Below are 21,370 nucleotides of genomic sequence, written 5' to 3'. Positions count from 1 at the left end.
GCATGTTTTTACTGTTTAACAGGTGGTATGTTGCTGCTTTAGCCCCAGTAAAACAACATTAGTTTTTGCTGGAACAATAGATGGTTCGTTGTTGGTCTGGGATCTTCGAGAAGACTCAAGAATGCACCCTCATATGATGATGAGTGGGACTGACTGGACATTTAGAGTTCCAACATTTTCCACTGGTTAGTATCTGTGCATCCTGGTTAGTCATTTTGTGTGCAGTGAAGTAATACTCAGTAGCCTAGTTTAGCCAATTCAGGTATTATATTTAGTCTAGTAAAAATTGTCAATAATTAATAGCTGTACAGGGACAGAAGCCAGCTCAATGTGCATCAAGCAGTGAGAATAGAGAGGTGGACCAGCTATAAAATCTAAGGAGCATTGTAATATTAAAATGGATACTCAACTAGTACCTCATCTGAAATCATTAGCTTAGTCAGTTTTCAATGTGTTGTGTCCCCTAATATAACCTACATTTTTTGATCTACATCTAGACACATATATTAAGATTTCTCTGATTTGACTTAAGCACATTCACAAAATCCTCTTTTCTTCACAAGTGTATCTAATTGCAGAAGCCATGTAAAAATAAACAGTAGTTGGTTGTTGACAGACTTAATTTTTTTAGTAGGTCAAAGATGCTTGATCTTGTGTTGCACACTGGGCTGGTAGTCAAAGGTATGGGTACAGTTTCATGTAGTAGCAGGCAGGTTTAATGCTGTATACTTAGGAAGCTTTGTGCCTTTATTCTTAAATGAAATTAAGTTCAGCGCACAGGAAAAGTCCAGAAATCATGAGTATCTGACAAAGAACACTTACTAAAATTACTCTAAATACACATTTATTTTAAAATGTTCTTAAAGGGTAAATACATATTTTCTCATGGTGAATTCTTTGTTTCGGGATAGTTAATTTCTATTAAGGGTAATTTTTCTTTGATTTTTTTCTTTTTTTATGTTAAGCAGTGATTTATTTCTACCACTATTTTTTATGAAGCTTGAAATTATCATAATTCTTTTCATGCTAACCCTGAAATGGAAGACTTTAATGAAATGTCTGGTACAGTGGCATAAATGGTGCAGCAGTCATTTGGAAAATGAGAAGTAAATAGAAATATTGAAACATTGATTTATCTAGTAGTATTTTGTTAATTTAGGAAACAGTGTGCAGTATTGTATTTGAGACTTTTGCAAAGTCATTCTTTATGAAGTTCATTATTTGCCATTCTTTTTTTGTAGTCATCATTTTCCCATAAGCTGAAAAGTGATTAAGGTTTTGTTGTTGGTTTTTGTTGAAAGTAATATCATGTTTAACTTTCATTGTCCTTAATTACAGATGGCATTCTAAACTCAGTAAACCACACCTCTCCTGTGCTTGCAGTGGAACCTGTCTCAACCTCTCCTGACACTGATCACAGTTATGGGCTCTCAAGCCTCTCTTATCAGGAGGGTATGTAAGCTACTCATCAAAGCATCAACACATCTGAGTCTTTCTTTAGGTATCCAAGGGAGCAAATATGTCATAGTCAAAATCCAGTTTATAATCCTACTTTGCCTCTTGTCTGTAGTATCAACTGCACACAAATGCATGTTTGTTTTCTGCCCTTATTTTTAGGTAATGTTCGTTCAGCTTCACATCAGATGTGGGTGCATGCTTGTTATGATGTCTGCTTTCCAGACAATGGTTTATTCTTCCATGATAAAACAAGTTATCACTCAAAAACTGCCTTTAGAAAAGTCTTAATGCTTCTATAATGCCTGGAAAAATCTGTCTGAGTCAGTGGAGCAACTTGCTTATATCTGAAAGCACTTAAAATGTGTGACTGTACTTGGTGGGTTTTCCTGTACCTTTTTCCCATTTTTTTATGACTGACCTTGGGAAAAAACATTCCAATCCTCATGTCCTCAAATTCTCAGACAGTGTGCTGGAGGAGGCATTATTGCTTCCATTGCAGATTTGTACTTCAGAATCTGAAGTGGTTAAAAAAATGTGCTTCATATTGCAGGTTTTACAACATTTCGTCTGTTGCACTTTAGGTTCCCTTCCAAAGTCCATGCAGAATCCAGACATTTTTAAAAGATGCAGACAGAGATCATCTGCCTTTCTAGTAGGACAAACTGCACATACTAGAATAGACAGAGATACAGAACAGACTATTGGAGTTGGAAGGGACCTACAAGGATCATCCAGTCCAACTGCATGACCAGCCTGGGGCTGACCAAGTTAAAACATGGTAAAGGCATTGTCCAGATGCCTCCTAAACACTGACAGCCTTGGGCATTGACCACCTCTCTAGGAAGCCTCTTCCAGTCTTTGACCACCCTCTCAGTAAAGAAAGTTTCATACCTTTTTTTGCCTTGGTAGAATTAGAGCACTTTCCCTTTATAGGCAGCTGAGAGGATTGTAGAAGTGTCAGAAAAGGTGTTAATATAGGAAATGTTTTAAATCTTCTGATATTGTTCAGCAGGAAGGTCAATGTATGACTATAAATTGTCGCCATTCCTTCCATAGAAATGTCAGGCCCTCCATTTCAGATAGCTTCAATGGATGAAAATGGAATCCTCAATATGTGGGTGAGTAATATATGTAGGAAAATATGATGTGTTGAAATAATAAAATACTTCAAATATAGCAACTCAAATTCAGAATTTCTGATGAGAATTTCCTCCCTGAAAAGTGCATTAGCCATTCTGTTGGAATTCTCCTTAAAATTTTTGACCTGACTCCCTAATGTTGTCCTTAGGAAAAACTTATCATGAATTCATGAAAACAGGCAATCAGTAGTTTTACTTCATAGGAATATGTTCACATATTTCTATTAGTTTATTAACAGACCTCAATCCTCTTTCACCCATCTGCTTTATTTTAGAATCACAGTGGTGTCAGAGACTGTACTGAATGTAGGGGAGAAATTACATTCATAATTTATATAAAACGAATGTTCAAGACACAAAAAGTGAAAATCAGTGGTTAAGATTGCCTTGCCTAAAATATGATAACCAGGAAGGCACGAGGTCTGTTAGTCTTAATTGCTGTCCTGACAACTCTTCTTTCTGTCAGATGTTTTCAGTCGTTTTTTCCCGATGCAGCTTTGGCTCAGCTGCTGAACGTGTTTGCAGCTGAACTGATCTTGCTTAAGGAACTAAAGAGCTCAGGGAATAATAAGGGGATAAAAGTATTTCCCTTCTGTATCACTAATTAAGTCCCTCAAAATTCTAACTAACTTTAGCAGCAGCTGATTCAGGCCAAATGATCTACCCTTTCTGTTTGATGAATCTCGAAAAGCACAGGAAATGTGTAACAGTTTCTTATTTGGGGGGTTTAGGTGGTTTGTTTATGAATGACCAAACCAACAAGACGCCAACTAGCAATTAAGTGGAGAGTGTAGCCTTCCATATTCTGCTTTCCAGCAGGGAACATCCAGCAGGCATGGGAAGCTATTTTTAGAATTGCAGACATTGACAGGGGATAGAGAATCTACCTGTGATCATTGTGATGTTAAACCTGCCTCTCTAAATGTTCCTTTAGAGTTATGTCATACATTTTTACAACTGCTTAAAAAACTTTGGAGTCTGGTAAATATTGATTGTTTACTAATGTTAAATATTGACTTTTCAGGTAGTTGTTGAATTACAAAAAGCGGATTTAGCTGGTTCACAAACTGATTTAGGTGAGTACTGTGCATTAAAAGTAGAATAAAATGCTCCAGTTTTGAGACTATGATGTTAGAAGAGAGAGAGGCAGTGATGCCAAGCAGTTTAAAAGAAGGAAAACTTACTGAGGAAAAGATTAATTCTGAATAGTACATATCTCATGTTTGGGGTTATTGGTTAGGTATAATGAGAGTTATTTTCACTGCTATCTGAATCTCATCTGCTAATTCTGTATTTAGTGGCGATTACCACTAAACAACCACATTTCTTATAATGTCAGAACAGTTGTCTGTATCCCTAACAGCTTTTTTTTTCGAAGAATATAAGATTCTTTGGTCCTCCTGTTCTTTCTTTAGTTTTAACAAATCTGTTACAATGCTTTTGTTGTTGCCTGTATCTCCATTTTTGATAGTTGTCCTGAAGGTCTCTTTTGGGTAAGGTACTTAATTTAGTGTGAGAAAAAAGTTTCCATGAAAAAATAAAGAACCAAGTCCATTCAGCCCTTTTTGAGTTATGTGAATAAAGCAAACTACATTCTTCGTTCTTTAAACAAACTTAGACTTACATACTTACTTAACTGGAAAAGGCTGTGATTAAAATCCTGATATATTTGAAAATACATAAACAGTGAAGCAATGCCAACAAACCAGAATTTTTGATCAGTTTTCTATAAGCTTGTGTGCAATGTCAGGCTGTATTAAGCTGCTAAAACTGGGTATTATGTCTGTGGAGAGGTACATTTTAAAGCTGTGGTCATGGTTTACACACAGTTTTGCTGCGACCGGCTTTCATTTTTTTCCTCTTCAAAAAGTTCTTGTCTTTGAAGGATTTGAATTATTTATGCCATCCTCTACTAACAAGCAAAATAGACCAACTTTGTGGAAGCATTATTACGGTTTCTCGTTACTAAAATTCATTGTCAAAGATCCAAGTGACTCAAATGTACATTTTAACCATTGCTAGAATTGGGTTTTATGGAGTGATATTACAGGATGTTATATGCATGCTGAAAAACTAAAACAAAAATGTAATCATGTTTCCATTTCTGGCAAAAATTATAAGTCTTCAGATTTGGATTCTGAAGTAAAAAGTTGTAAATGATGTAAGATTCTTACATATCAAAAGCTATATCTTCAGTAAACAATTTAATTATGAAATATCCTTTTACTTATTACCTTAGGATTTAATTTAATGATTGCACTTTTTTAATGCAAAGTGCTTAAATCAATTTAAATAATAATGTTGTATAATTTTAGGTTTAGTTCCTGGAGGGAAAGTGAAGTTAGTACATAGCTCTACTATGGAATTGAATAACAGGTAAGAAAACTGAGGCATTTCAATTTTACATATGTATCTCACAAAGCTAATTCCTCCTATACTTTATTAATTTGCTGTTATATAAGACATATTTAATATTATTTTGATTAGTTGTTTTGCAGGTTTTTTTTAATACATGTATCTTCCTAGAGCTAGTCATATATATTTTAGATCAAGAGTTTCTGTATGTACTTGCACAGCTTTTGGAGACAATTTCCTGTATTAATGTCATCTTTTCCCTTTATGATTTTGTAGCCTTTTCCCAAAGGATATTCGCCAGAGAATGCCGCAGACACTGACTATTAAATTTCTGTCTTCTAATCCTAATCATTTCATTGTTGGAACAAACATAGTGAGTAATGTGCTGAAATTCATCTGATTGTTATTTTTTGTTTTGGAAGATTCCCATTTAGTTGGAATTTCACCAGGAGGCTGTATATAAAATTTATAATTCGAGCCTATTATTAAAATCTGTTAGCTATTAAAATTTGTTAGCTGGTAAGGATCCTTTAGGTAACAACTCTGTGGATTATTTAACTTCCTCTTGTTATACCTCTAATGCAAATTTTGGTTATTTTTTTTTTCTTAATTAATTTTCTTTATATTGTTCATAGGGTCTGGTAGGCCACGGTACAAGACATGGTTTAAAAGTTGTTCCAAAGCTATTCAGGCCCCAGGAGAGTGGACTGAGATCAATAAGCATCACTGCAATTGATTTCTTCCCTTTTGGAAAGCCACTATTTTTGGTATGAAAAAGTTTTAATAGAAGTTTCATTTTTTAATTAGTTGCTGAGGGAGTATTTCTAATTTGACATATTTAACTAGATGTGATAATTGATTTACATCACTAATTCCAATCTGCCATGAAGATTTTAAATGTAAGCACTATTTACAGAGTCACTGTAAAAATTTAATATAATTTGAAAATTCTAGGAAGTCTTCCTGATGTAGAGGTGACTCAGGATTGTAAGTAGAAGTTATTTTCTGTTTTCACAGAATATTTTCTTTTGTACATGGATTAGAGCAAACTTGTAAATGTTAGACAAATGTTATCAGAAAATATCCAGAAGCAGTGGTGTCTCCCTGTCTTTGGAATTAGTTGTTTATTATGAATCAGTTTAATATTATTATACTATTAAACACAACCTGTCCTATTGAAAGCTGTTCTTCCTTTTACAGAGTACATGTGGCACTAAGTAGACCTTGCTCCATTTCAGACTGCTGTCAAGTTGTGCTGGATGATAGTATTAGTGAAGTTTGGGAACTTTTTGTAAAACAGGAAATTAGGACTTTAACCCAGGATTAGTGGATACTCTAGTGTGCTTACATACAGCAGTAGAGAGTGACTGCTTTTGAACTCAGAATTACATATTGATACATAAATACAACAGTTAAAATCCAGATAGTATAGAGTGAGATATGAGAGACATGTGCCACTTGAGTCAGATATCTAGTTTTATTTATGTGCTTGATATTCTCTAGAGTTGAACAGCAGTTTTTATCTTGCTTAGTTTGTTTTGTTCCAGAAGGTATTTTTTTTTGACTGTGATATAGGTTGGCTGTTCTGATGGAAGCATTAGATTACATCAGATGACATCAGAGTATCCTGTCATGCAGTGGAATGACAGCACAAATGGCCAGCCCATTATTGCCCTGCAGTGGGCTTTAACAAGACCTGCTGTGTTCTTTGCCCTGGATGCATCATCTAATATTTACATTTGGGATCTTCTGGAAAATGATTTGTTGCCTGTGGCAAAGGAGACTATTCCATCAGAGAAGTAAGTGCATTGCATTTGCTCTCTTTTTAACAAAATATTAATTTTATTACATGGGTTTTTTTCTTGACATTAAATATTCATTAGAGTTTGCTTTTCTGACTGTGTTTGGTAAACTACTGAAGGTGTGGAAACAAACTATAGCAAGCTAAATTTTAGTTTATCTTTATTTACTTATTATTTTATGCAGTCTGATAAAGGAGAATTACTGTTAGTATAAATGAAAATCAGGCATAGTGTTACCAGATGGGACAGATGTCTCTACAAGGAGCAGCTGCTGCTTATATGAAGAGAAAAATTTTGTTCCCACTAAAATCACTGGATTTTAAGTTCATTCAAGTTCAAAATAGACAAGATGTTGGGCAACATTTTAAAATGCCTTTATATGGTATGGTTACCAATCTAAAGAAATACATTGTGATTGTTGTCACAAAGTAAACAAGAATATTTTTGCCTGGCACATATTCACCACAGAGAACACCAGGGTTGTCTCACAATGCTGTTCCTGGAGCCAGGGTAGAGACCTGGTAACCTGTAGATTGATGCACAACAGCAGCTTTGTTCACCCTCACTGAATTAAAGCATTGAAGATTCTCTTTCCTTCCTGATGGGTCCCCCCAGCCTGGGAGACTCTGTCTTCCCTAGGCTTAAGTTACCCTTGGTGAATGTCCCTCTAACTGAAAGTTTCCCTTGTATCCTTGTGAGCTATAGCAAAGTGCTGCTAGTTTTGGGAGAAAGTCGTACAATTTTAAAACTTGTTACACTGTACTGGAAAATGCCATAAAACATTACTGGCTTTTACAAGCTTGAAATAATTTTCAAGTCATGATTAGAAATTGATAGTGGAATGCATGGGGGAAGACTTGGATGTTATATTTACGTTAAATTATTGCAACTGGTGAAAAGGTGAAGAATATGCTGGGACTTGAGCAGAAAAAAGGAATCATTTAGTTGACTGTAAGTAACATGGTATAAACATGTTTGAAAGCACCAATTTCTATTAATTTTGCCTCAGTTAAAAACCACTCCCCTGTTCTTCTGATTTCAGGGTTGTAGCTATGTCTCTGCTAGGAGAACCAGAAAAAGCAAATGGATTGTTGGGCATTGTGCTGGCCAAGGAACCTGGCCAGATAGACATTCAGTATGTAAAGAAGAAGTGGGCATCACTTCAGCCTAAAGAATCTGACAAACTGCGTTCTATTTTATTGCAGTCTTTTTAGAAAGAGGGTTGTACAATTTATTGCAAAATTTCTAGATTATTTTTGTCTGCAATTAAAATATTTGTAATTTTGCATTTGTATATAACTTGTATATACTTTAAAGAATATCAATACAATATTTCAATGGAAACAATATATTTTATCATAAAAATGTCAGAATAAAACTTACCATTATTGTACTCAAAAATATGATGAACTGTTTTTCATTATTGAAAGAACTCTAAATGTATATGTATTTTTTAAAAATAGTGAAAATGTATTCTTATAAATTTCATGGCTGTTTCTCATTATTCCACTCTGAACTAAATCACAGCAATCCTTTAACAAGCATAACAGTGCCTCTGTACAAACTGAATGTAAGGAGATTTCCACCTGTGGGCCTTTTGAACAGTAGTGCTTGATAAAACTTTCATATACCTACCTAAAAGTGTTATGGAAACATATCAGAATACAAATTTACATCACAAATACCTTACTTCTGTTTTTGACCCTGAAACTTGGCAAAAGGAATACCTGAGTAACTCAAGTTCTGAGATGTATACTACCTATTTGGATCACTCTATGTGAACAATATGCTTGGGAGATTTACTGACATTCTAAATCCTTTGGGATTTCTGATGTAAACCAGAAAGTACTGACCTGTTTAATCCTGCAAATAATTTCCAAAGCTCTTGTACTGAGAAGAGGATAGCTGTTTATCATATGACACTAATTTTTGTACACTATTGGTAAGGTTTGGATCAAAACCAAACACTGAAAATATCTTTTGTAACCTAACAGCTTCTGGCTTAAAGATCATGAGGAAAACCTTGATTAAACAAACACAGTTTCAGTGAAAAAAAGGACAATTGGAAGACAATTATTTTAGTATTTAGTGAACATATACATTTAAAATATTTATCATCTCCATATAAAGTAGACTGAAATATTTGTAAATTCGAATTAATTAACTGCAAATGTTTTTCTGTGTAAGTTGCTACTTAAATTGAGCAAACTCAAAAGTGGCCACATGATGGTGCCAAGTCACAGCAGTAAAAAAAATGAGCACCTTATGAAAACTACATCCACCACTTTGGGAGTGAGTCTGTTGTTTTCCACTGCGCAAATCCACAGGTGAAATGTTGGAGAAATGCATATTTCAGAAATTTTTGCAATTCTATTTCCCTGGTCAGCTGTGGGATTTTTTTTTTAATGTGCATAAACACAAGTGACCCTTCTCATCTTCATTGTTGGGTTTATACAGCAGTCATATACACTACAAGTTAAATTAGAATTCCTTTAGTAATCCAGATAAAGAAGGAAGGGCTGTTCCTTTTTCCAGTAAGGTAGCAGAGCATCACTACTGTAACACAGTTAAAAAGCAAACCCAAATCTCACTCTTTCCACCCCGAAGCTCTCCACTATTCCTTCCCCCCCAACTTAAGATCAGAATTAAATTTGGAAACTATAGTAATCTTTTGAAAGAAATCTATTATCTTTTCATCACTTTCACCTGGACTTCCCATCCTGAATTTTCTCTCCTGTACCCAGTTCTGTACATGGAAACTGTAAGTAAACTGTTGGGGTTTTTTCTGCCTTGTGCCACCTGATGCAGTGGGGGTGGGTTTTTTCAATATGCAAAAAGGAAAAAATAGTGTCAGCTTTCACACAGAAGTAGCTGTTACTACTTTTGATTTGATGTTGATATGGATGCTTGAATTCAAATGTCCAAGTATTTCAGGCCACTTGTGCTTGTACTGCCTGGAGAGTCAGTTCCTGCACTGGGCTGATGCTTCTCGCCTAAAGGATGAGTTTTCTCTCTTGAACTGCAAATTAATGTAATAATATACATTTAACCTGCGCTGCTATGAGAATGGGAGGAAAAAAAAGTGTTGAAGCTGCTCCTTTTTTGCATGCTCTCTCACTGGGTAAATGAGGGCCTTTAGAGTAATGCTTCAGGCCATCTGAGCAGTTGGACACATCGATGTCCCCATTTTGGACCATATATCAGGGAAGTGGGAAGTATTGGTAGGCTGCAATACAAAAAAGCATTGCATGCATAAGGACTTATAAAATTGTTTCAAACAAAAGGTTTAAATTTCCATCAGCTACTTCCAATGATTGTCAAGTTTATACTGTTAACATAAAGTCTTGGATTTTATGAGTAAGAAAGCAACATGTTTAATTAGAAATGAGACTCTGTATGTGAAAGAAAGAAGTTCGCTGTGTTTACATATACATATAATTTTAACCAGCCCCTCTGATACGTGTGCACATGCACACACATTCTGTTGAATGATCTTTATATAGGACATAAACACTACCATCATGAAACTTTTCAACCAGACCAAATAAACACATTTTTTCCCACCTGTGGGCAATTTTGGAATACAAATTCTTAACAGTATGAACTGTAGCTAAAATTAACTGACCCACATAATAGAGACTCACCATTCAAATTATATAAAAGTTAAATGACTATCCACCCACATTAATAACTTTTGTAATACAAAATACAATCTCCTGCTCTTCGGCCAACAAATCCTGGCACCAAGGCTGATAAATTTTAAATATGCAAAAAGCCAGAAAGTTTTGGATAAACTTCTGCTTTTATTTTCCACTTCATGAAGGTGCTTTGAAAGCCTTTTCTGTTTAGAACATAAATATTAATATTGTTTTCATTCAATTTTGTCATCTTACAGATGGGAAACTGAAGTTTTCAGTAGCTGAATCATAAGTTAACTGAGGAACAGAATTCTTGAATCAGATGGCTGATTTCTTACAACTGTTAAAAAATGCTTTTATTAACCTGTCAGCCTATATTTGCAGCAGAGCTTTGGAGAACAGGAATAGCATGACTCTTGTTTTGTACCAGAACATTTCTTTTTAATTGTACTGAAGGTGACCATCCTACTCAATGCAATTTTGCCTTAATTAATTATTGCTGTCATTTAGTTAAGACTGGTGAACGATACAGGAGCATTGTAGCCTCCATAGCAATGAGGGAATATTCTGCTAGCTGAATATTTTTACCAGAACACATTTAAATCATAGAAGCTTTTTCCTGAGGAGTTGGAAAGTCCATCTAGGTCAGTTCTAGGTGTAGATATTGGCTGGACTAAAGCAAATACTAAAGTGTCATTGAATTACACAGACTGCTGGGATAGGCCTACGTAAAAATTCACTGGGAATGTAGCCACAGTGTGGCCATCAGTTGTGAAATACAAACCAGGAAAAGCTGTGAAGATACCGGGACAGGAAAATGGCTAATGAGCCGTATTTTCATTACTAGCTTCTATTATATTCTATTTATAGACAATTGCTTGGTTTTCCATGTGTTTCTGAGCCTCCTCAGCCGAGAGGAGGAAGGCAGATGAGAGTTGTTTGATAGAATGGATGGGCTTGATTTTGAGCACAAGGAAATCTGTGCTTTTCTCTTCATATCAGTTGCTGACAGTGTGAAGTACTTGAATAAAAGCACCAACATTCGTACATAGTTAGAAAAATCTGTATTTTTCATGAATGTAGCTTAAACTTTCTGACACTGTGTCATTAAACTGATGGAATTTCATCTCCAAATAATTTATATCCTACTATAAATTAAAGCAGCCTGAGGGCTCTGTTTCCCAGTTACATTAGTGCAACCCCATTGAAAATAGCAGTGATACCCTATTAAAAGCAGAATACTGTAATAACCTATACTACCCATTGATATTTAAAACATGATTATTTTTCACCTTTAGTTGAACCCTTACTTCTATCGAATTAATGAAATTTCGTAATATATTTGCTGCCCTTTTCTCCCAGATGTCAAGTGGGTTTTGCTTTTAGGAGTCTGAAGTATAACAGCTCCATATGAAACTAATCCCATGCACAGGTCAGACAATCTGTTGCTGCTGAACAGGTTTAATACAATAAATGAAAAGCATATAGACTATAATATTAGTCTTTTTAGTCCAGCCTTGGGGTGCTACAGAGTTCTCTAAAGAGATTTTTCCTCTTAGCCAAAAGCTCTGCTTCACCAGCTGATAATTTCACTGCTATTCCTCTTTTATCTTTCCTGTCTTGTGACCAGGCAAAGCTATTCAACTCATCTAGACCACAGTTGTTGCACATCAGGATTTCATAACTTGCCTCTAACTCAAGCTGCAATATTTGGTTTTTTTCTTTTACGGGAAAAAAAGAGACATAACACAGCAATTCATTAGGCACATATCTTAAGAGCCCCACTTTTAATCCACTTGGCACTTCTTGGAGAGAAAAGATGAGAGAGCTGGGTAAAAAAGTATTGCTTGGGGACATAGAGATACTCTTCCAAAGGCTTGGACAACAATCCATAAGTCTATAATCAGATATTTGCTATAATTTTTAAATAGCAAACAGTGAGCCCTTACAATAAAGATGTGAATTACCATGCCTGCACTCAGTACTGTAGATTTCCAATGCCGTATCTTAAGGGCAAAGAATAAGGAGAAAAACTTAATAAATCATCCTCACCTAGAAAAATTTTTTGTCAACCATTTGGGAATCGAGTTCTATTGCGCTGTTGAAATAAGGGACCAAGAAAAGAGTCTTTGTCTCACAGAGCTTATATGATGTAGGTGGAAAAGATTTTTTTTTTTTTTGATTGCTCCATTTATTTGCAATGGTAATAGGATACTCTCAATGCCCACGCAGTTGAGCCAAAGGACAGGCTGATTAATACCAGAAAAGCAGGATAAAGGAAAAAATGGCTCTGAAACTGCCCTTCTAACCTTCATTTAGAAAATTAATGATTACTTAGGTTACTTTTGATCTCCAACTATTTTTCATGTTATTAAGACAGTGTCAAAGGGCCTCATTTAAAGATTAATTCACCCAAAATGATGAAATTCTTTCAGTGGGGTTTTTGGGTTGGAATGCAGGACATAGGTTACAGAAAGACACTACATTACTGTAAATTCCCTAAATTCCCTTAGGCTTTTAGTTTATTTGCTCTGTACTTTGCAGTTTGGCAGTTCAGCAAGGTCAATTCATTGAGCACATACATTACTAATTATGTGGGTGCTTCACGAGGTCCAACTGAAAACTACCTATCCACAATCTTCAAAGACATTAAGAGTAGTTTACACTTGTTTAAGGTCTGCTTTGCATTCTTTTCATATTTTACAAAGATAAGGATTTCACAATATACCACATTTCATATCTTTGCATCCACGTCTTTAAAAATAAAAAGCTTCTTTAGTGATCTCTGAATTTTAAGGTTTTTCAAAAAATCTACCTGCACGTGAAAATGGCCATGTTCACATAACAGGTTGATCTTACCCACGTAGGCCAATAGCAAATGCTGAAGAAAAGAAATATAAAGTAACAGAGGAAGCACGCATTGACACTTTTCTTCCAAGTATAGTATGTCATCCAAGCTTCTGGCAATCTGTGGCATAGGAATTTTCTGACTCAGATGGTAGCAGATCATAGTGTTTGAGAGAAAGGGAGGAATTTTTTTTCCCCAGTAATTCATCCAACAGCTTTTAAAAACTATTTTTATTATGGCTGCAAAAATTTTGTGACAATATATTTCAGCAAATAATTACACTGTATAAATAAATATTTCTATTCTAAGCCTACTGACTGAACAGTTCATTGCTTACGTCTTGTATTATCTGAAAAGGGAAACTTTTGCTGGGAAATAAATGAGGAAATTATTGTTTTCCATACTACCTGTCTCATCATAGAGAAACTCTTGCAAATTTTCACCTCTGTGTTGAGGTGAGTTGCATTTAGAGCACGATTTAGGCTCCAACATCTCACTTCAACTCCAAAGGTGTTTTCTGTAATAGCTACACCTGGGAACACCAGTAAATTGCATCAGACCCTGCTGCAAGGACACTTGTTTAGATAAGGAAAGTAGATGTGTGTTGAAATTAGCCTCGAGCAGAGCCTGGGAGCCTCAGCCCTTGCACAATGTAGCTGTAGCCTATTTGACTCCAGTAAATGTCTGCAGTGGAGTACATCATTATTCTTAAAGTGACCACTTTTTGAAGTAAGAATCCGTATTTTGGCATAGGATCAGAGTAGTGATGTGGTAGGTCAACCAGTCTGATCTCCCCAGAGAAAGAGAAAGGTGGCTTTCATTGAGAGACTGCAGATTTCCAAAGCAGAGCAGCTGGGGCAGGACAAGCAACCACTGAAGCGAGTGGAGGGGTTGCAAGCCTTAGACAAAGAACCTGGCAAAGAACGGCTGCCCTGTAAGCCAGGGGAAACTCTGGGCCTGTAAACTCTAAATTACAGCATCCAAATCCGCACACACCTCAGAGACAGACAAACTCCAAGTTCCTCTGATTCCTGATGGTTCTTCAGCAGAGCTGCACATGTACCCAGCAAGGCTGATGCATTAAAGGATGAGGTGCTGACCCCTTCACTGACTGCTAGAAAGATTTATCATTAATTATCTTAATCAGACGTCAGTAGGCATCTTTCAATGTAAACAATCTTTGTTTGATCTGTAATATTAACATTTTGAATCCTTTAATGTGGAAATCAGACTATCAGAGTGAGTCAGGGTGTAACCCATTAGCGGCTGACAGCTATTGCTTTAAACTGTCTCTTTACCAGTTTATAAGGAAATTGCAGGAAAAAAACATTGTTTACTGATTGGTATTGATCAATATTAATCCTCAAAGTCAAAAGCTCATGGAGAATCAAGATATCATTCAATTCCTAAGACAGAACCAAAGACAACAGATAGTTATCTTGTTTTTAGAACACACTTTCAAATACACTTGTAAAATATTGACATGAGAAAGGAATATCAGAAATATCAATCAATGAAAGTTTTAAACAGAAATAGAAACATGTATATATTTCTCTGTATCTAAAATTTAGACACCTCATATATAGATTTAGGTAATTTAAAGACCTAATATAGACAAAGATGCTTAGATTTAGATTTAAAAGCTGTTTTGTAAGCAGAGACATCACCTGTTTTGTGGCCATTACTTCCTCTTGCAGGCAAGCTTGGCCTTACCAAGGAAACCTCAATCCTGAGCCAGGGACAGGCATTCCAGGTGTCTCTGCTAGGTAAGAGGTGTCACTTATGCATAACAGCAAAATAAGTCAGATTTAGGATTCAGCCTTCTCTTAGTTTCCTGGGATGTCCTAGGATAATGGATTCTAGGGTGATGCATTTCACAGAGGGAGAAAAATGTTTCTCCATGAAGTTTCTTTGAGCTTTTTGTGGTGTGGTACGATTGACATGGTTCAAATGAAATTAAGAGAGACTGAAGCAATGCTAGTCACTGTAAATCTCTCAAATGTCTTCATCTGTGTCATCGTGGATCTGAAACCTACTCTCCTCAACCCATCATCAGTCTGACATAGATGGGTTTCGTTATAACAGTATAATTTACATCCAGATATCAGAAAACAAAGGCAAGACACCAGGTTCTGCAACAAAAATTTCATTGCAGAAAGCTATTGAAACTGAAGTTTCTGAAACATTATTTTAATAGTTTCTCTGCAATGTATTCCTTAGAGATAAAATATATAAATATTGCAGTGTAGAGCAACTGACACTGCCCCAGAAGGGACTGTGCAGCTGGTCACCTCTCTGCCTTACCTTGTGCCAAAGACCCATGGGCAGGTACACAGGTATATATAGCAAACAGGCCATAGGGCATCTAAAAGGCCAACAGCTGACCTAAAGAAAATCTGCAGTGTCAGGCTTATGCAGATCTGTATGTTGATACCAGAATAATTTGCAATATTTCTATAACTTGCATAATTCAGCAGTTGAGACTTTAAACATGCTCTCCCAGGGGGATCTCTGTGTCTCATGGCCAAGAATGGTCACAAAAAGTTTCTAGTCACAGTGACACAATTCAAACGAAATGAAACAGCAAGGCAAAATCGGCAGGTACACTACTTCATAAATGTCTGCCTTTGAGCAAATGTGGATTTGAAATCTTTATTTTCCTCATCCTCAACAGTAGTCTGAAAGACAGCATTGAAAAACATTGATTTTGTGGAGCATGACAGGGGAGGGAAGTGGTGCTACTGTGTCCCAGAAGCAGAAGAAAAAATGAGCACCGATTTGGGGTGTTTGCATTAGAATCTCATTGGAGACTAAGCACCTCATTCAGACACCTGGCTCAGCTCTCCTGTGAAAGCACTGCCTGAAATACTGCTACTTTTTGGAGGGGAGTCTCAGGACACCAGGTTGGTTGCTGGGGCCACAGGTGTCTGTGACGTAATTGCAGTGGCTGCTGAGAAAGCAGATGAAGACCCCAACAGTATAACAGGGATACATCTAAGGTTATATCCTAAGGCATCTGTTCTGCCTCCTTAATCCCTTTTATCCCACAGTGAAGGTGAAGAACAAAGCTTCCACATGGCATGGCAGGCGATAGCAAGAGAAAAAGTGCCTGTGTGGCTGCAGAAGGACATCAGGATCATAGGGATTTTCTCCTCCTTACCCTCCTCATGGGGCAGAAGAATCCAGGGGAGCTGCCACTGAAGGAGGAAGAACATGAAGGTGAGGAGTTCACCCAAGTGATGGTGAGGAGGAAGGAGCAAGAAGGCAAGCCAGTCCTATATGGAGAGGGTATGTTCATGCTGCACATTCCCTCTTCTCACACCAGACATTGCCCCTATGTTGTTAACTGCCCAAACTGGAACTCACAAAACTGATGAAACTTCAAATTTCTGATTTCTTCCTTTGTAGAACCAATGCTGCCCAACCAGATTATGCAGAGGAGAAATCAAAATGTAATTTAAAAAGCAAATCTTGCTGTTGAATGATTTTTAATATCAGGCTGAGAGATCAAACAATGAAGTTCCCTTTACTCTAATAAGTGCAAACGCTGGGAGACGGTGAGATTGTGTATCACAGGAGCATGAGGCATCCCAAAGAGTTTTGAGTAAAGGGGAAAAAACCCAAACCAACACTCAAAGTGCCTAGAAATTGGCTTCAGAGCAACAAACGTACAAGTTGAGATCTAGTGTCAGAACCCAGAAGAAAAAGGTGGCCCCCAAACCCCAGTTACAGTAGTTGGGACATTTAGAGATACTGGATTATCAAAAAATAAATGCACCCAAACAACTAGAAGTACCCACAGATCTTAAAGTGGAATTGTTCTTATATTTTGTTTATCGGTGTCTCCTTGTTGTCACTTTGTAATGAGAAATCTGATTGTTCACCCAGCCCAGATGGATCACTGCTGATGTGCCCTTGCCTGGGATATGTTAATGGTGACCCTAAAGTTGAAGCTCACAAGTTACAGTCCCCAAGAGACCCACATGCCCTAGCAAGTGTCTAGGGAGTCCTTAGGACCAAGAGAGTTTGAGAAGGAGTCTCTTTATGGGTATACAGCAGTGCTACCTCTGCCCTGAGCTCCAGGGAAGCCTTGAGCCTTCACAATCCCACTGTGATTCTAAGGCAGGTGCAGTGCTTCACTTGGGAATACAGAAAAGGCTCACTGCTCCTTGAACACAAGCTCTCCTGTACTTTCCCACAACTTCATCCCTTTCCATTTAGGTATGTGCAAACTATCAAAGCAGCTTTTGGGTATAGTAGTCCATGTTTGGTAAGTTATTTTGGGTTATCTTATTTAACAAATGTGGATAAAGCCTTCCCAAATCTTCGTTCGCGAAGCCCAGCCATGATTTATCGAAACTTGTCCAGAATCTAATCTACTATACCAGCAATGTAAGACATGATGGTAGTAGAGTTTAAACTCTGCATTTCAGCTCAGCTTGTATTTCAGAGCCTCATATTAAATTCTGCTCCAGGTTTTGGTTTCATCGTTCATACTCAGAAATTCCAAAGTATCACCTTTAGAGGCAAGGGGTCTCTGCTGTCTCTCAAAATTCAGGCCCTTCTAAGGGCTTAGCTCTTGCTGAAACTTGAACCAAGGTTACTCAAATTCTATCAAAAAAGAATTCATTAAAGCACTTCCATATTTTGTTTAACAAATGTCTTCACTCATTATTTTGCCAATCTGTCTTATCCATTGCATTCAGGGCATAGCAATACCTAACCAACCAGGCTAGTGGGTAAAATCCATCAGAAAGTTTGATGCTTGACTTAAAGATGACTATGGCTCATAAAACTCTGCTACTCTAAAAGGATTATCAGCTGCTGAAATCACTTCAAAGTAATTTTCTGTTCCAAATTAGAGTGCATCTTTGCAGTTTAATCAAGTAATTTAATTTACAGCCACAGTTATTATTTATGGCTTATCATTCATATATTATAAGTAGTTTGCTGCAAACTACATTTGTAATGTTGATAGGTGCATTAACATACATAATTTAAATCAATACATTTTAAAAAACTTGAACACCCGTAATGAACACACTACTTAACAATCACTGTGACGCCTTTAAAATGTTTTCAGAAGCATAGGGACTGTCTCACAGGGTTTTGCATTATGGCACATCTATCAATTTGCAATAGTAGCAATAACATCACTTAACATTTCTGTTAAAAAAATGCTTCTAAGGTAGAATAAAAACATCAACAGAAGGAAGGAAAGAAAGGGGAAATATTTTATCCAGGTTGCTTCAAGGAGAGGCAGATATATCCAAATGTGTACTGATATATACATAGACTATACACACTGTAGTGCTGGGTCATGCATAAGAACATCATGGATTTGCTAGCATTTGTTTTCCATTTGCCTTATAAACTTTTGACAACCATCTGAATGAAAGTCCTTATGTTTTCAACCCCTAGCTCAGTGACTGCCCAGCTGCCTTGCAAGGAGCTGCAGGCATCTCACTTACTATATTTAATGCTTAAACACCATGGAAACAGCTGCCTTAAAAGACTTATTCAGAACAGCACAGTCATCCCTGCTGATTGAATCCATTTTTCCATGATGACCATCCAGCTGTGAGCCCATGAAAATAATTAAGCCCGGGTGTTAGAGCAACATGACCCTGCTGTAACAGGGTACACCTGTGGAAAATAAGTATGAAATACTACAAATAAGTAGAAAATAAGCATAAAATTCTACTCTCTTCCTCTAGTTCTGCATGAATGCAAAGGACAGGACAAGGTGGGAGGCACTGACAGATCAGGATCCATGGCTGTTGGTGGCCTTGAAAGACAAGGTCTGAGAGGGGCTGGTGCTGGGCTTGGCATAATTCAGCTTTTTGTCCACTTCCTCAGCATATCATTATGGGCTGGTATCTGTTATTCTCTCATCTGGACAGCAGTTTTCTTTGTTCACACTCATAGTTTTACCTCCTTCTTTTGGCTTTGTCCCACCTTTCATTCCCTCATTCCCCTTCTTGCACCAGCTCATTATGTACCACCATCCCTGCTTCCAGGCTGCTCCAAACCTGGCAGTTGTCTTTCCGCAGCATCCTCTGCCCATCCTCACAAACTAAATGAGTCCAACAATCCTGTATGATATGGTCTGTCCTCTTCTTCCATGCAGCTATAGTGACAGTAGTCTATCTTCTCACTATTTTGGATCTTGGTTGTTCGAATTCCCATTACTTTGACCTCAGTAAAAATAGATAGATGAATAAATTAAGTTGTCCTAAAAGAGGAGGAACGTTTCTGAGAATTTGGATGATGCAACATTTGTGAGGTAAATGATTTCTAACAGTATAAAAAGGGAGAAATAAAGCAACCTGAACTTGCCATTCTGATTTTCAAATGGCAAATGGACAATTTTTTTTTTTCACCCCAATGAAAAGCTGGTGCTCTCAGCCTGATGTTGAATTCCATAACAAGTGATCAGTGTTTTTGAAAACCCAGCTGTAAAGATAAGACCTCTATGTTTCCCCATGAATCCTGAGCAGATCCAGAATTTTCTAAATATTAGAGTGTTGACGCCCAATGATTTTTTGAAATTTTCAGTTTTCTGACACTTTCTCATCCCCAAACACAGTATCTCACAATCTCCTTAGCACTTGTAAAATGTGACCAATAGTACATATCAGCCATGGAGACTTTAGCAATTAATAGAAGACACTCTAATGCAACACCTTTTATTGCTATAAGAGGGTGATGGATGTGCACACCTGTCTGAAATTAGGGGGTCAAATACAGTTGTATTCTTAAAGAGAATTAGTTCTTTAAAAATAAAACAGTGATAGCCTCTGGCAGAGACAGTGTCTGGAAAACCTTGAATCTTCAGCATTTTATTATATCTCAGTCTAAAATCTTTGGCTATAAAGATTTATGCTAAGAGTGCTAAAGAAAATCTTAAGATTACTGATACCATAAATGATGGTAACACTCTGTCTGATACAGTCAGTTGGCAGAGATTAGAAAGAAATGAATATTGTGCTGTTCTCCAAAGTGACACTTGTTTATCTGATAGATGATAGAAGGATGAATGACAGGGTGCAACCCTCATGTGAGGGACTGGCTTGGAGAACAGGTAGGTTGGAGCAGAAACTGGGAGCCTTTTCCCCCTGCAAAACACACACAATGTTTAATTTGTCTGATTTTTAGCTGTGACTCTGATTTACTTTGCAATGAATTAGGAACCAGAGACAGAGCCAGTCCTACTAAATTTTAGGAGAAAAAAGATATGGAATCTGAGTCCCACCTTCCTCCTGCCCGGGGTTTGATGTCATGTAGTCTCTGCTGTCCTTTTAGAGCCCTAAGTACCTTTTTGCCTTTGCCCTGGATTACAGATATCTACCTTTCAAGCATCCACACAAACTCAGAAGCACCCAGCTCTGGAGTGAGTGATGTCCCTCCTCAGATCTGCTGATTTAACTGTGCCTCATGCCTGAAACTTTAGCTCTGGGCTAGCAATGGTGGCAGCCTTTTACATGTGGGCCATTGAACCGAGCTTGAACATGACTTCTGTTTGAAATTCACAGTGTGTCCTGTTCATTTTCTCCTACATAATGTCCAGCAGCATTGAGTGAAGGCTGGCATGGGCTGCTGCTGTGCCACAGAAAGCCCCTGCTGGGATACTCCAAGCTCAAATGGAAATCGTAAGCAATAGGTTCCTCATGCTGTTGCCAGCTTAGTCTTACAGCCTCAGGAGGTACATACATTATGGATGTCACACACATATCATCAGGATTAAGGCTCCTTCTATAAAAAAGTCCTGCCTAACACCTCTGAGTTTGCCTGTGTTTGCATCATTTCCATGTATTGAAATGCTAATAAAAGATCAAAAGCATAGGGATGGCTGTAAAAGGTAAAGAAGTCCCACAATCCAATGTCTTATCAGTGCTGCAGCTCTTTTTGACCTTTTACCACTCAGTTTGCATAAAAGCACCCACTGGTACTACATTACCCACCTGGGCATCCTTGGATGATGGACCATGCCAGTTTTGCCTGCATGTCCATTCATGGAAAGGATGTAAGACTTTGGATGTAAGGCTATGGAAATATCTTTTGTATTAACCCCAGTTCCCTTGCCATCCTTTCTTCTCTATCCCTGCAGGATTTTCAGAGACAAGAGAC

At 37.2% G+C, this 21,370-nt stretch overlaps 1 protein-coding gene across 2 annotated transcripts in view; it reads left to right on the top strand.

Moving 5' to 3' along the window:
- Window positions 1-12,273, top strand: part of WDR60 (WD repeat domain 60) — a 31,835-nt gene extending 19,562 nt beyond the window's left edge. The window contains exons 16-24 of one of the 2 annotated variants that reach the window (XM_032702343.1): window positions 23-185; window positions 1,339-1,452; window positions 2,515-2,576; window positions 3,622-3,673; window positions 4,913-4,973; window positions 5,229-5,325; window positions 5,588-5,719; window positions 6,528-6,751; window positions 12,123-12,273. In XM_032702343.1, the coding sequence (XP_032558234.1) occupies window positions 23-185; window positions 1,339-1,452; window positions 2,515-2,576; window positions 3,622-3,673; window positions 4,913-4,973; window positions 5,229-5,325; window positions 5,588-5,719; window positions 6,528-6,751; window positions 12,123-12,168 (951 nt within the window). In that variant the 3' untranslated portion in view covers window positions 12,169-12,273. Of the gene's footprint in view, window positions 1-22; window positions 186-1,338; window positions 1,453-2,514; window positions 2,577-3,621; window positions 3,674-4,912; window positions 4,974-5,228; window positions 5,326-5,587; window positions 5,720-6,527; window positions 6,752-7,796; window positions 8,156-12,122 lie in introns of those variants that run through there. The other variant, XM_032702335.1, reaches the window with a different exon arrangement.
- Window positions 12,274-21,370: the final 9,097 nt, after the last annotated feature.

This window comes from Chiroxiphia lanceolata, chromosome 1, assembly GCF_009829145.1.
Source record: "Chiroxiphia lanceolata isolate bChiLan1 chromosome 1, bChiLan1.pri, whole genome shotgun sequence".
Taxonomy (NCBI): domain Eukaryota; kingdom Metazoa; phylum Chordata; class Aves; order Passeriformes; family Pipridae; genus Chiroxiphia; species Chiroxiphia lanceolata.
Note: the sequence above shows the minus strand (reverse complement) of the source record. Positions and strands in the feature narration are given on the sequence as shown.